General features: G+C 36.2%; 1 protein-coding gene across 4 annotated transcripts in view; it reads right to left on the bottom strand.

Annotated features, from left to right (window-relative positions):
* The window catches only part of DPYD (dihydropyrimidine dehydrogenase), a 352,519-nt gene that overhangs the window by 131,282 nt on the left and 198,890 nt on the right, over positions 1-22,347 (bottom strand). For all 4 annotated transcript variants that reach the window (XM_013186603.3, XM_048067133.2, XM_013186607.3 and 1 more), the window contains one exon: positions 1,551-1,715. In XM_013186603.3, coding sequence (XP_013042057.3) covers positions 1,551-1,715 — 165 coding nt within the window. The remainder of the gene's footprint in view (positions 1-1,550; positions 1,716-22,347) is intronic.

Here is a 22,347-nt window from a genome sequence, read left to right on the forward strand (position 1 = left end):
TATTTCAAAATAAGCACCGAGAGACTTCTACTAAGTGAACAAAACTATGTTTTCAGTTAGCAACAAATTTACTATTATAATAATGACAGTTCTTATTCAAGTTCACAGGCACATATTAAAAATCTCCATTTTTATGGAAGGGAAGGTACAGTGCCTGGTGCTGCTTCCCCTGTGCCCACGCAGCATTACCAACTCCTAAGACACCACAGCAGCAGCCACAGCCAATGTGAGGAGCTGAATTCACATTCTCAAAGTAATAACTCACATAGGAAGGAATGATCAGAAGATATTCACCCTGGGAACTACAGAAGAGTGGGACTTCTTCATCCCCCATGAGGAGCTAGGTCTCAGAAAATTCACATTTTCCTTTTGAAATTGTCACTAGGTCTTTCCCTCACAGCAGAGAACAGTTTAGACTCGAGCACAAAATACGAAAGAGATTTTTGGTGAAGATTGCAATAGATCATTCCCAGAGCAGAAATGGCAACAGTCTGCCTGTCTGCAATATCCAGGACTTTGGTAAAGGATGTTAAAATCAGAGAATTAAAACATTATCTTTAGGTTCACACTTGCATTATTATGAAGCCCAGACACAGTAAATAAAGTGACATGAACCTCAGCAATGAAATACACAGTCCATGTATAGTGAAGTAGGACATTAAACATGCAGCATTTATATTTTGCTATCAAAATGTGTTCAAGCGCTTTTATAGTTCCAGATGTGTACACTAAAACTCCAGGAACAAGAAAAAATATCTGACTGTCTTCATGCCATAATACATTCAGGAACGTTCACTTATTTTGTTCATAGCTGAACTATGGAGGTAATAACTTCAAGACAGAAGATACCTAGGCTCTGGGATTTTGAGCTCTTTCTGTTCAAAATGATGATTGAAGTGAATTTTACTTTCCACCTTGTTGTTCTTATTCACTAGAACAGGATCTGAAAACCACTTATGCCAGCTAGCTGGCGTCATTGCTCACAACTTTCATTATTACCTTCTAGACAGATATTCCCCATAGCCAAGAAGGCTCTAACAAAACTCTCTCATTGTAGCAAAGTTAACTTTAAGTCAGTGTTCTTCTTTTCTAGTAAAGCAGCCAATTACTTATGAGAATATCAGAAGTATCTTTCACATTTGGATTAAGAATGAAAAGAACAAAAATTCCTTTTATAATCAAATTCAATTAACAATGAAAATGAATACTATAGGTTTCATCTTTAAATATAATCTTGTATGCAAACTTATTCACAGAAGCACTGATAAGCATCCACACTAGAATCAACTCTTCCCTTAATATTATCTATTTGAATGTAAACATCAGCCTAACTAAAAATGATTGTTCTCTATTTGTGTAACAGTCATTTCACAGTATTTGGTGTCATAAAAATGATTTGGATGAGCTTTTCTGTTTTTCAATACCATACTCATGTCAGTAAGGAAACTGGCTTTCTATTTAACAAACATTAAACAGATGAGCTTTTACAGACCTATAAGCTGGAGATTTTAAATAAGTATACTGCATCTTTATGATTGAGTGGTACTTACTTGGTTTGGAAAGTCAGCCTTCAATTCAGCAATACTTCTACACCAATATGCTGCTGTTTTCTCGCTGATCAGTTCAATGTTTAGAAAAGAGCCTTGGCCTGGGCCGTACAAGGGACCCGAAGTAATTCCACGCACAATCCTTGGAGAAACATTGGTCACAATATCCTGCAAAACAGTGAGACCTGTCAGAATGGTTTTGCAAAGCGAGGATGTGTATCAATGAGGTCTATGACATAATATAAACTTACCTGAATCTGATGTTTTAAAAATTCTGTTAGCTACACTGGAGCAGAAAAATGTTTGCTCTGTGTGTGAAATGGTATGATAAATTATTTCAACTATCAAGAACATGACAATACATGACATCTATAAACTGCCATGCACAATATCATTCAGATAACGTTTTTGTGTTGGGTAGATGGCAAACAAAACTTTGTATAAATATCTATGCAGGCCTCAGTCATATAACAGCATGCATGGGAACTGTCATCCCCCAGAGAAGGTAAAAGGTGGTGTCCTGCATTAATAAGTGAAGTGCAAAGGGGTGCTGCCCTCCAGACTCTCGGATGAGAATACAGAATCACAGGTCGAGTCTCTAGCAAACATATAGCAGCATGTCAGACTTCACATATGAAATGATATGATTAAAAGAGATCAAAGTCAAAAAATAAGAACAAAAATAGTTCAAATTAAGATCAGTACTGCAAACCACAACATTTCTGAAGGTCAGCATGAGGTTAGCAAACAATTTTGAAATAGACAGTAAACACATCAAATGTTGACTTCTTTAGTAGTCTTAATTAAGCTACAATGTCACCATATCTATATTTACAAAGAACTGTAAATTCCGACATTATTTAAAACTAAAGAAACATAGATGGTAAAATGTTCTTTTTGCCAATTTCCAATTAAAAATAATTTTAAGTAAAGGTCATTTATTTACAAATCTATCAGAATTATCTGTTTAAGTACCCCTCCTCACCATCTTGTCATTTTTAGTGAGATAACATGAACCTCCATTAGTATATAGCAATTAAGGTCAATTTACATATTTTAATTAAGAACCATCCCATATAAAACAATTAGGGTAATAGGCATACTAACTGGATTTCATAACATTTGGACGTTTTTCCAACTAGATAGACAGGAAACCTTAATTAGCATTAATTAGCACTGATCTGCATATGTTTGATAAGGCATACCCTTGCCACAAAAGATTATTTATTCTTGAATCTGCCAAATGTTACAGTTACAGAGGACTGTACAAAAGGGACTTTTCTTCACACTGTATGTAAATTTGGGATAATCTTCATTTGTTTATAAAGTTGAATTACTTATTATACAGTAAATATTCACTAATATTTTATAGTGATAGATAATTATACGTCCATTCACATATGTAGAAATGATACAAAGTAATCTCCCCAGTTCATCTATTTTCAGACCTAATAGTAAATCTGGAACACTGACATCACAACAATCCTCAGTTTTCCTATAATAGTATTTTGCCTTCAACACAAAAGCTTCACCTCCCTCTCAACAGTTAAGTTGTATTTTCAGAAAAAAAATAATTTTGAACATTTTCTGAATTGATGCAAACCCAAAGCAAACAGCAAAGTACGCTCCCCTCATTCCAAAACAGATTACAAAAATTGCAGTTTATGCAGAAGAACCATTTACATCAGTTTGCTCTGCATTATCTTCTTGAGCACTACCTACTCCTTGTAAACTGCCTCAGTAGAGCTTGGCTCCGTCACAGAAAGGTATTCATACACATGGGCCAGTGCTATCAGATCATCTAGGCTGAGAAAACATGTAAAGTCAATGACTTCAATGCTGGCAAATGACCTTACTCCTGCTAGCAAAGAGTGCATATGGTCATTTGCCAACAGGTATGAGTTACTCTGACCATGCTTTAGGCCACCATGAGCTTCCTTTTGCCATGCCCCGCTCAGTCAGAAGACGTAGCTAAGGAAGCACGGCACTAAGTCCGAGCTAGCAGCTTCCTGTTGGTTCGGTGCAGGTGGGATGATTCCCACTTTACAACTGGCTCGTGGATTTGCATATGCCAGACAATGCTTGGAGCCACCTATGGTACTGTTTGTTATCCTACTATGTGCATGTTCTGTTTTCTTCCAGTCTCTCTCTCAGTTTACTAAAGCTAAGAATTCAAAGACTGACATATTACAGCCTGGAAAAAAACTCTTTGGGACACTGACAAAGCCTCAGCCTGCTTCCCTACGAAAACACTCTGAAGTTTCTGCACCTGTCTTGGGTCTCCAGGCAATCGCTTCTCTCTCTTAAGAACAGAGACCTCTGCTTAGACCCTATGACTGTTGTCGAATCCCCATGGCTTCAACACACTTCTTCCCAGAGCTCATGCATTGCAGTTTTTTGTGGGATGATTTATCTCTGCAGGATCCCACAAAGTTGAATCAGATAATGCACGGACTTTGCAAACTGTCTCAAAAGCAGCTACTTTTCATTTTAATGACCACAAGAGATGCACAGAGCCACATGAAACAGTAAACACGCATACATCTATTTGCCTACATTCTTTACTCTTGAATTTTCTCCGAGATTTTGTGAGATCCTCTTTGGTGCTCAGGGACCTTTCCCTGCTGTCCCCTGCCAGCACACAGCTGCTCCTTCAATCAGCAGCTTCCACTGCCTCCCTACTGCCTCTGTCTCACAGGACCCCTCTGCTGCGTCCGTGCACCACTTTGTTATCTTTCCTGACCAAGCTGCTTCTGCTTCCAAAAATCCTTCCTGGCTTTGAAATCCAAACATTACCACCTGGCTCCTTTGTCTTGGATCCTCCCGAGAGGAATACGCTGTCCTTATTTAAGATCCCATTACTCATTTGCCTCTACTAGCTCAGAGTGAGCTAGATGGAGAGAGTTTGTAATGACTGACACACTGGCACCTCTCCTGTCTCTTGTTAGCACATGACAGCCCCAGACACATGAAGACTCACAGTTCATGGAAACAAAATGGAATTTATAACTTATGTGATGATTCAAGGAATCTGTCTATGTACATACAGAATAAAATCATACAAGTGACAGAAAGGAAAATGTCTGAGACAAGTGTGAAATACCCATACAAAACTTGCCTTACCACCATCTTCCTCTTCAGTCTCCTGCCACAGCTAAGAAATCTAAGCAGGGAGAGAGTTAGGCAAGGGATCTCTTGGCTGGGCTTAGCCAACTTCATTTCCTTCAGTCTTTGAAGTGAATTTTAATTGATATCACAGGTTATTTTGCTAAGATAGGAAGTCCTGCTGTTTGATCACTTGTTACTGGTTATCTCCAAAACAGGAGGTAAAGGCCAGAGCAGCCGAAATAGCCTCAGTGCTCCAACACACCAGGGTTGTGACAGAGTGTCTTCTGGTGTTCTGTTTGAATAGCAATTTTCCCTGTTTGTAGGAATGATGTGGCCAAATGCTGGTGCTCTTCATTCCTTTTCTTTACTGAAACTTCAGGAAAAAGCAGAAAATTTGCCCACACAACCCTTTTACTGTTGATATGTGCATAAAAGCTACCATGGAACTGATGCAAGAAGCTTGAGAGGGAACACTTCAGTGTATGAACATAAAAACATTTTTGACTTTAAAAAAGGTTGACTGCATCAAAGAAATGACCCAACTGATTAATTGGTCTGGTCCCTGGACACAGGTAACAGCTCATGTCTGCATATAGGAATAGGAGTATGTCTCCAAACTCCAAAACTAAACAAGTAGCTCTTACCCGAGACAGAAGCAATAAACCATCCATGGGGAAAATAGCACAAAGCTTTCACATACCATGAAGACCAAGGATAGAAGACTCTTAATAAAAAGCAACCAAGGGAGAACAATTCTTTTACTGACCACACTAAAAGACAAAGCTACAGGGAAAAAAAAAAAAGGACTAAAAAAAAATTATTGGCAAAGGTGAACAGAACAGTCCATGGAAAATTAATTTGTTTCCTGGGGAAATTTTGCAAATTAATGTAGATTTCAGGATCAAGGAAACTGTATTCAGCATTAGATTCCAGCAAAACAATCTAGTTTGGGGGAGTTAGTGCAAGCCAAGAGAAACAGTAACAGCAAATGGAATCAAGGGCCAACTGTGACTCATGAATATTTCAATTACTGAATTACTTCTTTTGCCTCAAAAGCTGATTCCTCTCCCCAGGAGGGCACACCAAAAAATGTATCAATCCCTGAAATATTTCTAGCTCAGGATGTCTCCTAAGAAAGTTGTGTTACACAGATAAAATGCCACTATCTGCTGCTTTCAGAGTCCCCTTTTCTGCTTATGAACAAGTCTAGTATTCTCATGACTTGAAACTGTGTAAATTTTCATTACACAAGTATTTTTATTCCTGTTGATTAATTAAAACACTATTAAAGACCAAAGGCATTGATCAAGCCCCACTTGCTCTAATAATCCTTGAACTCTACAGTCAGATCTTCAAATTCCAAAACTAGTTAAATCTAATGGGCTGGGAGTTTTGAAACAACATCTTAAAGATAAACTCTAAACACAAAGACATTTTCTATAAGTTAAATTTAAATGAAGATGCAATTCAGGATATCAGCCCATGTTTTAATATTTACTCTAAAACTTGTCTTACTTCACACTGTCCACATTTTCAGTTAATGATTGCTACAGATTTCTGTATTGTCAAGACACAACCATGCTGAGAGAGAGAGACCTATATGTTTGGGCAGCAGGGACATTCTGAGTTTTAAGGGGCCCAAAGGGATGTCAGGCACAGTGTTAGGTCATGCGATAAGCACATTCATTGTGTGTTTCAGCTAAAGTGATCAGCTGAGAAATAATTCATATTGTGAATATTAACATTGGCATCTGTAGGCGTGGAAGTTAATGACCCATACAAATGAATCAATCTATTCACCCCTCTCTCAGAGTTATTGTTTTAGGAGAACCAAGAAGACAGCTCTTCATTAGCAGGGTTCACATTTTTATTTCACAATCATCTCTCCTAGAAACTAAAAATAGAAAAAGTTTGGAGAAAAATGTGTGGAGATGTCAGTTGCAATGGAATATAATATAAAAAGTCTCCCAAAAGGTATACCATGGCCTCATGCCAATTCAATTAATGTAGTTATATTAGGCAAATATAAGAAGAACCAAAAGTATAATTCAATATTATTTTTCATATCAAAGTTCTAATATGTTGCTATTAATTTGCAGATCTTGAAGCAGTCTTTCTCACCTATTTTTCCCCAAAATATCATAGCTATTATTTCAAATGTTTATTAAAATACCATTAAAGTTGCTTAAGAGAGCACATAGACACATATATTTGGGACATGGAATGAAAACTAGCTAATGATACTTTTAATATATTAACCTGTTATACAAGCACTCAGCCCTGAAGTACACATTCGGCAATGCAAATATCCACAGCACAATCAAGGTTTTGAATAAGATTTTTTATAAATACATTTAATAACACTATACCAAGTGCTAATGTGTTTTCTTCATTCTGGGAGGCTTTTGAGACACAGAAGAGCTTGCCTCATGCTGTTGGCCCCCAAAGTCAATGAAAGTCACTGAATAGTTTGAATTAAGCTTTTTTAACTTTAACTTATTAAGGCAGATAGGATTTAGTGACCTTTGTCAGTTTCTTTTCATTAATATGAGAAAAAGATTTAATAGAGTGAGCAGATTACTACTTTTTACAAAGTTAATTTATTTGACCTTTCTTTATTCCAGGGAGTGAGGGCATTATACTTGCCAAGTAGAGTTATCTGTACAGTCCTGGGGTTACTACTCACTAAATGTCAGTATCAACACTGATGTAGCCACAGTGGCCTCATTGTGAAGAAGAGATCTAAATAAACACCTTGTTAAGGCAATTTTAGTCAAGTATCTCAATACAGCATATTTAACGTTAGCAGACAGTAAACTGCAACATGAAAAAAAGCCCAAATGTAAATTTCTACTTTACTATATTCAGTACACCATCTTCATTACCTAAACAACAAAACAGTAGCTGAAAATGCAGGTATTTAAGCAAATTCTGCTGTACTTTTTTTCTCCAGGTTATCAAAGATCTATTGAAAAAGCTATAAAGATTTCAAAACTCAGTAGACATTAAATATTTTTAAAGCTCATTTTCTAAATGCTTTTATCAACCTCTCAACATCGTTTCAGTTTTCCCTAATTACAGTAGAACTCGATGTACAAATTCACCTATGTAAAAATACGGAGGAGAAGGAGATAGTGCCCTTTTCTGCCTAATATCGCAGCAGCTAAAGCATTCTGGAAATCTGGCTCACTGCTGTTTGCACACCCTCACACATACAAATGGCATCACAGACTTATGTCCTCATAATTCCCTGCCAACTCTCACTCAAGGTCTTGTGATGATTTGCCTCTTCTGTGACTCAGCTGTCTAGCCAGACTGTGTCTAGTATCACCCCTTCTGGAGTTTTAACCATCTACAAAAGGCAAATGAAACCTGAAGCAACAATGCCACTTCATACAGCACTGTTCCTATACATCCTTTATGAGTTGTTCTTCACTTTCTCTCCTCCATCAGAGCTGTGAGACATGTGACATTTCCATAGGGTTCTTTTTTTCTGAGACCCAGAACAGGGACTTGCTCTCCTGAATGTCTCCATAGCTCAGAATTTCTCAAGCTGAGCTTGTCTGACTCCTTCTAGCAGAAAGCTAAATAACTGCAAGCACCTCCACAAATTGCACCCATTCCATCAGGTACAACCATGCAGATTAACAGAGCTCACTAACTTCCACAAAGACCTTATCAGCTAGTGTAGGATTTTTATGACATATTGCTAGACCTACTGGTTCATGGAGCGGGGCAGGTAAATTTGTTTATGATTTCTGCCAATGGAGTTTAGATGTGGCAGCAGGCACCCTGCAGCACGCAAACCACCATGCTGTGCTGTTTTCCAGGTTATGTTGCACACAATGTCACCTGTTGAATTTCTAACACTTGTATTAACCATTTTAATTTACTTTGGACAGGGAACTGGCCAGAATTTACGCTTTCAGTACAAGTGCAAAACCTCAGCAAAGTCACTTCCTCACCCTCTCCTCCTCTTTCCCTCAGTGAATATTGGAGCATTTTTCTTTTTTATTTTTTTAGAAACCCTGAAACTACCTTGACAGAAAACTAATCTCAGAACATCCCACCATGCAGAAACTGCTCTAATCTCTCCACCACCAGATATGAGAAATTTAGTACTGTACAGACACCTCCTTTTATTTTTTTATTGCTTTTGTGAGTAAAGACTAGACCTAACCCTCTCTTTCCTCTTCATTGCTTTGCTTCTCCTCAAGACAGACAGGATATAATGATAAAATGACATAAAATAATTATTTTTCAAGTTCCTTCATCAAAATAAGAACTGTATTAAAAATCTATTATTTCCTCAGCCTTCTACAATCATTCACATTGGCAATTTAAACCATGAGAGTACTGATCTCTCCACTAGTACAGAACAGATCTTGAAAAAGAAAGGTGCTGTTATTTATAAGTTACGCTTCATTCATCTTTTACTTACAAGATCTAATATGCTATAGAGGGAAAAGGTTACTTTAAAAAGTATTCCTGTCTTTTGATGGCTGTTTATCATGTGCTTGCAAAATAGAGTTAATTTTTGTTTTTCTCTAAAGATGAAAGCACCCAAATACCAAAAGTCAGGAGTACAGAGTGCTTATAAATCTTCCTTAATATTCTACTCTATTTCTAGACTGAATAAGCTGAGTTATGCAAACTATTAAAAAAAAAAAATAGACCATTACCTCATAAAAGTTTTTACAACATTAAACTATCCCATTTGTGTTTATTAAGCCAATTTAACATTACAGCTCCAGCAAGCAAGCAAGCTTTCCAAATCAATAAGTTAGCACAGAAGAGTGCAGCCCCATAAGAGAAAAAGCACGCGTCAGGATTTTGGAGAAAAACTGCTGAAGCACTCACATTGTGTGGACAAATGACAACTGGTTAGAGATTTAGTTACCATGTATTTCACATTTTTTGTATACCGTCTCATTAGTGAGTTAAGATATAACCATAAGAATGCATGAGAAACTTCTAAATTTACACGTTTAACTTAATTTCTACCTAAGCTTTTACCACTGTTGCTTGCTCAGCACACCACCCTTCTTACTAATACAATTTTCAGACAGTAGGCCATCACAACCAATAACTTACGATCAAGATAGCAAACGCCAAAGCTTTTAAGATAATCTTCCTAGATCAGAGTATAAGAGAAGTAGTGTGTATTCTTCTCACCTTAGATCTATCTTGGGACAATCCCACCCCCATTGGAAGTCAAGTAAGAATCATCTGCTGCCCTTGCTTAAAACAACAGCAACCCCCCAAAGCTTTTGAAATTCATATGTAATAGTTTGACTAGAAGCCTTAACTTTACAACCTCAGGTTCCCTAAAAAGTAATAAATCAGATTGAAATACAAAACAAAAGCAATACAATTATGAGTGAAATAAATAAATAAATAAATAAATAAAAACCAAACACCTGGAAGTGTATGTTTAATGTTTATGCCAAATGTACAAATATATATTTTCGAGTTGAGATATATATTTTACAAGAAAATGCTGTTTTGAATATTTCTTTACAATTACTTTCTTTTGAGCAGTTGTGCAAAAAGTACTTTCCATTATGCAAATCCATAATACTTTGAAATTAACATTTAACTAACATTTAAAATAAAATTTCATATTTTTCTTATTTTTGACATATTTGCTTGTGGCTTTTAGATGTTATAATGTAAAGACATTTGTACTATAATTACAAAAGATCATTTTTAAAGTGTATTATGTCCTACAGCACTTTGCCTTGACAAACAATTACTAGATATCACATTCAACAGAGTACAAAAAAGCAATCTTTATCACAAGGTTAAAATCAGTCTTCGAACAAAAGATGCTTTCAAAGCAAATCCAAATTCTCATCAGCTTTATAGCAATTTCTTTGGGAGAAACAGAGAAATGAGGGAGGGAGAGAAGAGAAAGAAAAAAACCTGAAGGACATTTGAAAAATTTCTTGCTAATGTTCAATGTGAGCATACATTTTATCAGTTTTCTGATAAAGGTGTAAGCAGTAGGACATGATTAAATTTATGCTGTCAAATTATACTGTGGTCAAAAACTACAACCATAGAAGAAGAGAGAACTCTTCTTCACAGCTCTTGAGTGAAAGTTGTATCTGTATTTGGCCACTCACTTTTGTATCTGTTTTATTTTTTTTTTTTCAGTGTGATTTTCAGATCTCTGTGTTTTGATATAGGAAACTACCTAATCAATGAGCGGTTGCTTTAGCTGACTGATGAGAAAAACATTCAGTAATTGTCTCAATACATTTATTAATTTTTAAATGAGGACACAAAAAACACGGTTAAACTACCAGACTTCTGTGAGAAAGAAATCTGAAGCAGATTTCTCTCTCTCTCTCTCTTTTTTTTTTTTTTTTTAGAAACAAATATCACTTCTTAAATATCACTTCTTGCCCACTGTTTGGAAACACATAGCATACAAGCTGTAGCAGAAGGGGGAAAAAAAAAAAGGAAAACAATCTTCATTTGACAAAGAAAAATAGAAATAAAAGAATGGAAAGTATGGCACAAAGCACAAAATAAGAACATCTAGTAGTAAGGTCTTTAGAAATTTTCTATCCACATCTTTTTGACTGATGAAGCAATTTCCCTAAAAAATCAAAATTTTCCTTGGCACAAATACTAGTTTGTCTGGAAGCTTTTTAGTTTTCCTTTAATTAAACAACCAGAGTTTTCACAATGCAGCATTTTCTTTTGAACTGCACTCTGCACCTCCCTGCAGATAACCCCATGAAAAGCATTCACTGATGAAGAAGTCAGCAGCAGATGGTCAACCCTGCTATTGCAAAAAAAAAAAAAAATATCAAAATGCACCACTGCCTTTGGAACCTGAAGTAACCACAGCTCCAGGAATACGCCTGCAACTATTTATTGTACAATAAGGACTGGCCTGGGATCTACTAAGAAACCAGATCTTTGAGAAATCATTGCTTCAGTCTATGAAGTGAGACAATTCGTAAGCAGCTCACAAATCCCATTCAAAATCAGACTGGAAAATATGGACGTTGAATCACCAAATATTTCTGAATTAGAAAATTTACTTAATCAAAGCCAGGCCTCCATTTCAGCATAGATCTCATTTAGGATAATTGAGAAAAGAGTTTGAGAGCTATAGAAGATATTGTTAGTTGTATACAGAGCAAAATAACCAATTTGACCAATTAGTCAACTGAGTATGGCTCAGGAGAGCAGACAAAGTTAGCTCAAGGCAGAGCTACTTTTTTTGCACCATTTGCTGATTAGCCACATGCCCCGATCTTGACATGTATGGCTACACGGCTGCACTTTGTCCCAGCAGACTGGAGACGCATGAACACAAACATTAAGCTTTTCTGATTTAAAGTGTTATCAACATTCACTGCCGTGGGTCTCTTCTGCTGTTCATAGTCTCTATTACCCATCATTTCACTAGAAGTTACCCTTACCTTATCATTACCTCTCCTCAGAAACTTCCTCTGAGCCTTTTACACTTGCAAGTTGACAATCTTACCATATTATCACCACATTCATTATTTAATAATGGCCCCTAACCTTTGTTTAACAAAAATCCTCCAAAATTGCCTTCTCTTGCAGCTGCCACCATTCAAAATAACCGAATGTCATATTTTATTAAACGTAACTAATTGCGTGCTAGCCATTCTCATTAATATTGATGTCATCCGGGTGACAAAACTGGTGGAAAATATAAGTCTTTGAAAACCTATTTCAAACAAACTGAGATGCTTGAGACTATTTACAATTAAACAAAATGCTATAACATGGCAGCACAGATAATTGCAGAGGTACTAGGATAGGATGTCTTGAAACTCCGTAAAAACTCAGTCTTACTCTTCTACAAGTTATATCTTTGCTGTCAACGGAGTATTATTTGTATAGCTTGGTTAAAGTACCTGATGAGATTTATTGAAAAACTTAAATTCTAAAACTGTAACTCACATTCTCTAAAATATTGATATTTCTGGAAAATAACCCAGAGCAGATGCTCAAAAGTGATCAACAGGACAAGACTGGATTCTATTATTCTGCTGCATCCAAAGCATTGCAATGCTAATTATTTGGGTGGGACATAATTAAATAAAATAGGAACACCAATAACTGCATAGACTACAGTTTTTAATCTGTATCCTAAAGTGAAATTTCTGTTGTTTTCAAGGAGCTCTGTGCATTCACAAAGTTTGAAAATTAATGCATATTAATTACAATACTCTAGTCCAGTTATATCTAGTTTACAATGCTGACCACTGGGATTCATTCTAGACAATTATTGAACGGTCCCATGAAATGGGAAGAAAAAGTCTGTTTGAAAAGCATGTAAGAAAATCATGCAGGAACCAACATAGGTCAATAAAAAGACACAGGAAAAAAGAAGAAAGAATTCCATGTTATGTTTGCAGCAGCAGGGTTGGAAGAATCACCAGAGGAGCTATGCTTACAAGAATATAAATTAATTTTCTTCTTGTACTTTAGGAGGAGGCCAGAATAACATACTGCAACATTGTACTTGCTAAACAAAACACCATAAGGCAGTAGGGCAACATCACCAGGCTGCAAGTTCCTAAAGGGATGAGCTACAAAACAAGACAACTAATGCCACACAATGAGATTTTCTAGCTAAAAAAAAAATAAAATAAAAAAAATGAAAATGGGAAAATCTCAGGTAGCCTCATAATTAAAAAAAAAAATTTCCTTGACAGACACAACAAACAATGAGAAAAGCAATTCTTTAAAGTACACATCTGAGATTTTGCACTTAACGTATAGACATAAATTAGACAAACAAAAAATCTACCACAGGAATTCTGATGTCTGCTAGTTAAGCATACAACTTCACTCTTGAAAAAACAAGGAGGTGACTATCTATTTAAGAGAATATACATGAATTAAACAACGCTCCTGTCAACAACTCTGGACACCTGTACCAAGCTCACTTATTGCCTAATTAAATGTTAACATGTCCAGATCCAGTCTGTGATATAATTTTAATTACTGTTTTCTCATAGGGAAGCCATATAATCAATGTATTCATAACTGTTCCTAGAGGCTGTTTTGTAAAGCTCCATTAGTAAATTGTGAACCATCGCTAAAATATTTTCTTCAAGACTGCTATAAGTAAATCAAGACTATTATATTCTCCTAGGAGGAGGGGAATAAATGATTCCCTTTGAGGATAGAAAAATATGATTTCTTCAATAATAGAGAAAAAAAATCTTTTACATACAATACTATTTAGAGAGTTGTTAAAATTGTTGCACAAAGAATCAACATTGGGGAGTTACAGAACATTAGAGTTATATTTAAATTTATGTATGGTCCAAAATATTTTTATTGCTGGATTAAGTAATTAAGAGGAGAATCACGTTACTCCCTTGAAGCATGTATTTAAATTATCTTCTGAGGATGAATTGCAAATATCAAGGTAAGTCTTGAACATACCTGCAGCATTTTCTTTTTCCATTAGGATTAAGAATGCTTAAATACTATAAGCATTGATTAGCATCTGTGTTATTTAGGGGTTAGAAATTCAAGGAAATTATACCAATTATATTTGAAAAGGTATTTAAATAGCTAGTATTATAATTTTCAAAGTATCAGTTCTTCAGCTGGCACTAAATAATTTCAAGTTGCAGAAAAAAGTGCACAGGGAAAGTAGGAGGGTTTCAGTATCTAGGAGAATAATTTGTTTTACTTCTGTATGATAATCTATCCATAATGCTTCTACTTTGGTACCACAAGCTCCTTAAATGTTAACTGTTTCATCTTTTCATGATGCAAATCTTTCATCTTTTCCTATGCAAAAGTTTGGTTGAAGCCAAATGGTCTTTTACCTGAGAAGGAATTGCAAGCCTATGCCATTTGCCATTCTCATAGCCTGATTATGGGTAGAACTGGGTACTTAACATAACTGTGCAGAAAAACAAAGTATTAACCACTATGAGTGTTAATCCACTTACTTTAACACCTTGTAAAGATTCAAATACATTTTAATTCAGAGCTACGTTTTAGATCAGATCTTTACAATAGATTTTGAATTTGTTAGAAGCCTTATCTACCTTAAAATTCACAAAATAAAACTAGTATTCTCCTCTTTGTATTGGCTACAACAATGGGGGGATACATAAGATTGCTGCATGTAAACTTGGAATTTATTTTCATAGACATGAAATAGTTGAAATAGTATCAGAATAGTTTTAAACTAAATAAAGAACGAACTCTGCTACCATGTTAAAATATATGAGGATGCAGCACAGCTCTGGTCAGAAAGCTGAGGCTGAACTTGTGGCATCAGGTATACAGTCCTGGGAGGGGCTTTGGGCTGCCTTCAGGAAGGGCAGAGCCAGCACAGCCACATCTGCCAGTGGTCTCTGAGGGCACTGCACATCCATCCAGCAGTCGTCCTAAGAGGCACCACACAGGCTCCATAATCTGGAGTGATAGCTTTTTCCTCTCAAGAGCCTCAAAATAGGGATTTCCAATCTGTTGGGCTGAGTCTAAGTTTCCAGACAGAGCTCTTAATAAATAAATAAACAGTGTTTGCAAGTGTTGTAACTTTTCTGACAGAGAGGAACCCATGTAGACAAGTGCTGAAATGCACATCGAATTTGTATGCCAAAGAATGCTGCCTCATTCCCATCTGCCTGCGGTGGATACAGAGAACCAAGTCTCAGCTCTGGTTTTTCTCCACTTTCACCTGAAGTTTTCATAGCAGTAGGTTACTCATTGTCTATTACTTTTTTATTATTATTATTTTATTTTATTTTTATTTATTATTTTTTGTCAGGAAAAAAAAAGACATTCTATTGGCTTTTAAAACTCAGCCCTGTGGGACATAAAACACAAATTTAATAATGCAAAAAAAGCAAAGTTCATTAAAATATTCTTGTAAGAACTGTAAGTACCCATGCTGCATGGCAATTCCTAGCAAGAGGATTCTCCAGTTTACCGCTGAGAAAAAAAATTATTCTGAGCTGGCCACGTTCTTTCTCATTACAGGCATAATAGGCACAAAACCCCAGCACTCTGAAGAGTCATTGCTCTGGTCTGTCAGTTAAGTAAATATGCTCATTGGAGGATCTAGCAGGCATAAACAGAGAGGGTAGACGTGAAGTCCATTCCCCTTGAAATCCATAGGAAGGTGGTTATTTGAGACTACAATTGAGTTAGGGTTTCATTTTCGTAATTTGTGGTAAATGTTCCTATTATTGCTGCCACAGAAGTGTCAGAAACTGTATGACAGCTGTGTCTCCACCTCTGGTGCTAGTGATGGCAGAGCCAGCTCAGATAGGCTACAAAGGGGTTGTGCATGCTCAAGTCTGAAATATGAGGGATAGATCTGTCCTGAGCTACAGAGGATGGCCTGACCTGCAGAATCCCCATTTATTCCATTAGAATATTGATTTAAAACTGGGAGAATGATCTAAAAACCTTCTGATGCTAAACATAAAAAACTCCTTCACAAAGTTCTTTGAAGAGAAATATGCTTTTTCCCCACAGAAAAATTCTTGATCATGGATAATTGTATTAGTGATAAATAGGACATAAGGAATCTCTTCCTTTTTTTTTTTTTTTTTTTTTTTGTATCACAGAACTATGGGGTTTAATGCTTTGCTCCTGACCAAGTTTCCGTAAGGACCAACAAGAGCTCCATATTGTAGAGAACTAGCGTTTCTCCCTATATCCAAAAAACATTGATGTTTGCTTCTTTGACCAAATTTGTATTCCCAGTTATGGAGATTAAAATACACAGTAGAGCCAATGCTCACTTTTGTACAAAACAGCAAAGTATATATGCAGGTATGGACTGCAAACTTCTGTTTTTGGAGGCAGTAGGAAGCTTTACATCTTTGCTTGTCTTAGACAACCATCCCCTAGCTGACACATTGGCTTATGCAGCCAGTACAGAGCAGGGCAGGGCAGGCTTCTTTGCTGTATGTCTAAGGGAAGCAGGGATAAGACTATTTCATGCACACAGTAATACAGCAGAAGCTTTAATCCTTGTGGTATTTAAAGAACATTTTGTAAACTACAATGCACTATCACAAGAATATCAACAAACTTTGGAGAAAATTCTTAACTACAGTCACAGAAACTAGTTATTGTAGGTGGTAAGCCAATTGGGCATTATATAAGCTCTTTATGCCACACATCTTTTCATGACTTATCTTCATGTATTTGAATTTTATATAAATATATATGCACTATATATATACATATTTGCAAAATAAGTTGCATAATTTTGAATTTGCATAATTCATACTTCAATGAAACATCCTTTTATTTTGATACTCTTTAACCCACTGCTTCTTTAAGGAGAAAAAACTGTCTGCTTTAAATCTGAATCATCTCATTATTTTATGATACTTAGCATCACCAGTCATAACAGCACTTCTTAACCAGGTCCATTCCTGCAATTAATTTCATTTCCACAATTCCCATGAACTCCTGTATGCAATGAAATATGGCTTGATTGCCAAATCTGAACCTTATTACAGTAATTCAATTTTTACATTTTTTTTTCCTGTGAACAAAAGGATGCCGAGAATGGCTAACTTCCTACCCGTTGCACATATACAACTGTCATCGACCCAGCCCTTTGTCAAAGCATTCATGTATAAATATGAGCGCTGCTTGTACTGCAGTTCTTTAAAATATACTTTTTTCTCACTGCAGCCATTCAGCTCTGTAGTAACATAATGCTCTTGGTTTGTAAAAATATATGCATATACTTTTTATTTACACATGCTGCATTCAGTACCACAAACTCACCTAATTTTAATTATCCATCATTACCTAGCTATACAGATAACAGAGGTTCCCCCCATCTAAATTGTGAATACTAGCATTTCAAAAGATGTTTTCTTTTTTAAGTGAAGATAAGTTACCGCATTAAAAATAAATGAGCTATTTTTGTCAGTTGATTGGACACTGAGTACACATAATAAATCACCAAGAGCATTGTATGCTAGTCTACGTGCTAACCTTGAGCTGCAGTTTATCTATTGCCTGCAATTCAGAAGACAATAAGATGTTTTACCCAATCAGCTGATCAGCTGAAGGAACTCAAAAGACTGAAATGGCTTTGAAATACACAGGCTTTTAGATATCAAATTACCTCTGGAACCCTCTACCCAGAAGTAACTCTAACAAAACCCATTTGAAATACAGCTTCAATATTCAAAAAAATCAATAATTTAAACCACAGGTTGAACATTTTTACTGCTTCCACTGCAGACTGTCGTTTTTTGAAATGAAAATGCTAATGGCACCAAAGGGGAAAGCTCCAGCCAGAAGAGAAACATGTGTGCAGGCATGGATTGGCTAGAAATGCTGGTTTGCCTTCCCTGCCCCCAATAACGTTTACAAAAGATCTCTTAAAACCACCAACTCTCATTTCTATCATTTTGAAAAAAAGAGTGTTTCTTCCTTGCATTTAATGAGAGTTTAGCTATATCAACACACTTCACTGTAAACACGGATGCTGAATGCAAACACTACATCCTCGTCCTCGATCATGCTACTAAGACACATTGTTTTGGAACAGACTCTAGCGTCATGATTTTCAATTGCAGCTAGCACATTGTGAGCTCTTGTACAGACAGTAAAACAGGAATGTGAGTGATGGCATGTTCCAACATCTACATCATAAATGGGGACACAGTCCAATACATCCTGCAAAAATCAAGTATGGATGATCAACTGCCAGTGATAAAAGATCATTTTAGAGCAGAAATGGCTAGCTGACAAGAGCCTTCTTAAAAGATAAGGAAAACATACAAGGAAAAGGCATGGTGGGAATGTGAACCCTTGGACGCAATTGAAGAAAGCCACACATGGAGGATATCTGACACAGAAGCAAACCTCACCTCTGCATAAATTTGACTGTCAGACAGATTCTTAGCAGCATTTGAAATTTGTTGGTCTCTTCATATAGGAACTGCTGTCTTTTGTTAATTTAGGCCTCCCCACCCCCCCCCAATTAAATCCTTGCAGACTATGGCAATTTTTTTTTTTTTTAAATCATATTAAAGGAGGAATGCAAGAAGTGCGTGTGGGGAAAAACAATGAAAAATACATCACAAGACAGCTTATGTATCTATAGGTAGGCAACTGCCAACATACACTAAGAACAAGTTTTGTTATGGTAGCAAAGCATTATTTGTAGTACTTAAGACATGTATAAGAAGTTGCAAGATTGATGGGTCTTTGGTTTATAGTTTTAATACTTTATCCTCACAATATGTTCTTATTCTCCCCTTCATATACTTTTAGTGTTCTCCAACCATAGAGTTAGAATGGAAAAGAAAACATAAATGATATTATGAGGGTAAAGGTGCTCAAGTGAAGAAAACTATGTATTTGGATACATACAGTTTTATTGCAAAGTGAAGATTAAGTTTGCATTTCAAGGTTAAACTTTCTGTTTCTAGAAAAAAAATATATTACGTTGCTTTTTGAATTTGCTAGTTGATAGGTTTGTTCAATTTTAGTCCAAGAGAAATGCAGATTTTTAGCTTGGAATAAGAAATTACAAAAGTATAACCATTATAAAAATGTGACACTCAAAAACTTGTGCTCCAAAACTTCTGACGTAGACTCCAATATTCTGCTATCCCTGAAGGCACAACTTTACCCTGGATATCAAAGAAAAAAACAAACAAACAAAAAAAAACACCAAAAATATAAGCAGAGAAATTCATCTGAGTTAAAATAAAATAGAATATAGGAAAATAAGCAAATACTTTTTATGTGCTCAATATCTGCATTATCTTCATGCGAAACCACCCAACCCAGGCAGCCCCAGCAGTCTTTAATATACATCTCTTACACAACAGTGGCAAGCAACTGACCTTCTGAGAATAATGGTCCTGGCAGCAACATCAACTTAAACAGAGTAATAAAGAAGAGCAGGAACTGAAAACTCAGTATTCACCCTTTCCTCAATTTTTGCATAGTGAAGGAGGAAAAAAAAAAAAAATTTCCTCAAGTTTGTGCTGAAGTTACCAGACAGGCTGCTGTTACCTCGGGACAAGAGCTCCCAGCAGAGGCGCCAACAGCACTCAGATGAACTGCATCTCCTTCCCTTCTGTCCCAGCGTACGGGGGACAGACAGTACGGGCAGGGAGCATTGCTAATTCCCCAGTGAGGCACTTTGTGGCATCCAAGGCATGAAGTTTGTCACCACCAAAAATATTTGGATAGGTTTAAGATGTAGTCCCATATAGCAAGCACTGGCAGTAGGTTAATCTTGAAATACAAAGCACAGATACTGTTAGCAAGGCCTGCATTCAGAAAATAAAAGGCGTGTAGTCTTCTGGCTCTTACCTGCTGCTGCAGAAACAGCCTGGAATAGAACTACATCCCTCAGCTGGAAGGACTGATAATTCTCTTGCCGTAGCCCCTGGATATTTCCTCTAACGATCCCAGCATTACTCCTATCTTGTCTGGACTGACTTTTGCTCAGCAAGCTCTCAGCCATGCCCCAGTCTCCCACAAACAGTGAATAATGCAATCAACTGCTCAAGCAAAATCAGCTGAGAGTTATAAAGCTGAGTTTCAACATATTGAAAACACTTAAATCAATGACACTTCGCTAAACCTTTTCTATGGCTTAATATACACATTAAATAAAAGGGAGGTGAGCAGGAGCTCCCCTGAACCACATGTGGTGAGAACCATCACAGGCCATACACTGGAACACAACACCAACAGCTCACACGCAACAGGCTCCTCTGACCCCATTGCTTAAGCACTAGGTTTTAAAACAGACAATGAAGATGCTTTGGGAAAGACTGTAGTCAGGGAATAATTGCTTACAGGTACTTGGGAAATGTTTCCAGTTTTGATCAAGTCCACAGTAAGATACAGATATATAATAAGGTGCAGCTACAACTGCATATGAAAACATTAGTAATTTAAAAAAATGATTTCTCAAAAAGTTGGTAATTGCTATTTAAGAACACCATTATTGCCACATAATTTTTGTTATAGATTATGATGTTGTAACAGGACTTTACATATATACATTTACTATGTGTTCACAATACTATGTATTCACTATGTGAATTACTTGATGTATCTTTCTTTCTCTATGTTTGTGCAATTTATTAAACTGGAGATCATACTATTATGTGCCAGAAATTCTTTTGGAAGAATGCAAGAAGGTAACAATTATACTCTGAACTCCTTTGTCTTCAGAGAATAAAATGTATTAGCAATGTATCCATTTGTTGTCCCATGACAGAAAACAAAAGCAAGTGTGATGGTTGCACTGTGTGCTTTCAGTTCCCACAGTTGGCTGCAGAAGTGAGCTTTGTTCCTGAACGTGCTGCCAGAGACAAAAAGAATAGTTTCTCTAATACTTTTAAGGAAAAATCCTTAAAAAGTAGTAAGGCAAAATGAACTGAGGAGACCTGTTTTTGCACATGTGCAGATGGATATGGAAATACATACACGTAACTATCAAATACAAATATAAAAAATGTTTTATTCGAAGGAAAATTATATATATATATAGCCTCCATGGATACTAATGAATTAAATCAATGAATTACATTTGTTTTACTTTATGCAAAAATTCACAGAATTGGATGCAGAGGAATTGCAGCATTCTGGTCTGTGCAAATATACACAGAGGAGTAGCATTGCAAGTATCGTTATAATCCTCCCAGAGAAGGTTTAAGGCCCTGTAGCTTGCCTTCACTGTTTGGAGTCCCATGTCTGATGGCTGGCACAGTGAGAAACCACTCAGTGTACCATGATTTTGCTTAGCTATTTTTGAAGGAAAAATCATAAGCAAAACCTCACAACCTAAAGGGTGCTACATAAAGGCACAATTAACTGTGCATGTGCAGGGAAGTAGAAGCAGCAAGACCATGGGATAAAAATGGCTTAGTTAATTCAAAGAAAGCATGATTTACACCCTCAAATTTTGTGGGTTTTGTTTTTAAGATTCTATTTGTATGGGAGAAGACATGATAAATTTAAAAGTAAATCTAAAGATCAACTGTTTAACCATCAATCCAGATTTTGAATTCACTTTGTCTTCTTTTTTATTCCAGAAGGAGGAAGGCACCATGTCTGAACTAAAAATTGCACATGCTAAAATGTAAAAAGATGGGGACCTATGAAACAATATCTAATTTCCGTGATTGAAAGTGGACATTAAGCTTTACTTTGCTCAAGTGACATCAAAGCATACTTAAATAAATAAATATACATACAGACCTTTAAACCTTTTTAGATTAAATTTATTACATAGAAAAGAGCTATTTTTTTCCTCAGATTTGTTGATACTTAGCTCAAATTAAATCTCTGAATTATGTAAAGACCCAATCTTGTACTGTACCATGCTCCTGATTCTGTGGGAAGCTTGCATTTGTAATTATCTTTAAGGTAGTGCATGTACCAAGTTACTTTACCAAATTATAAATTTAAATCTCAGCAAATTGACACTTCTGAGTTGGTGTCTGCACTCCTCTACTGTCCAGGTTCTCATTGTTTAATACTCTCAACTGTTTCCATGGTCTTTGGGTCAGAACCTGGAATCCAGAAACTTTTATTAATTGTATTATATTTATGCATAGCTCATACACATTTAATTGAGAGCACCACTATGACCTGTTCATACTCTGTCACAGCTAGGGATGGATACAAAGCCTAATGAGGATTCAGAATATCA

Source organism: Anser cygnoides, chromosome 8 (genome assembly GCF_040182565.1).
Source record: "Anser cygnoides isolate HZ-2024a breed goose chromosome 8, Taihu_goose_T2T_genome, whole genome shotgun sequence".
NCBI classification, from domain to species: Eukaryota; Metazoa; Chordata; class Aves; order Anseriformes; family Anatidae; genus Anser; species Anser cygnoides.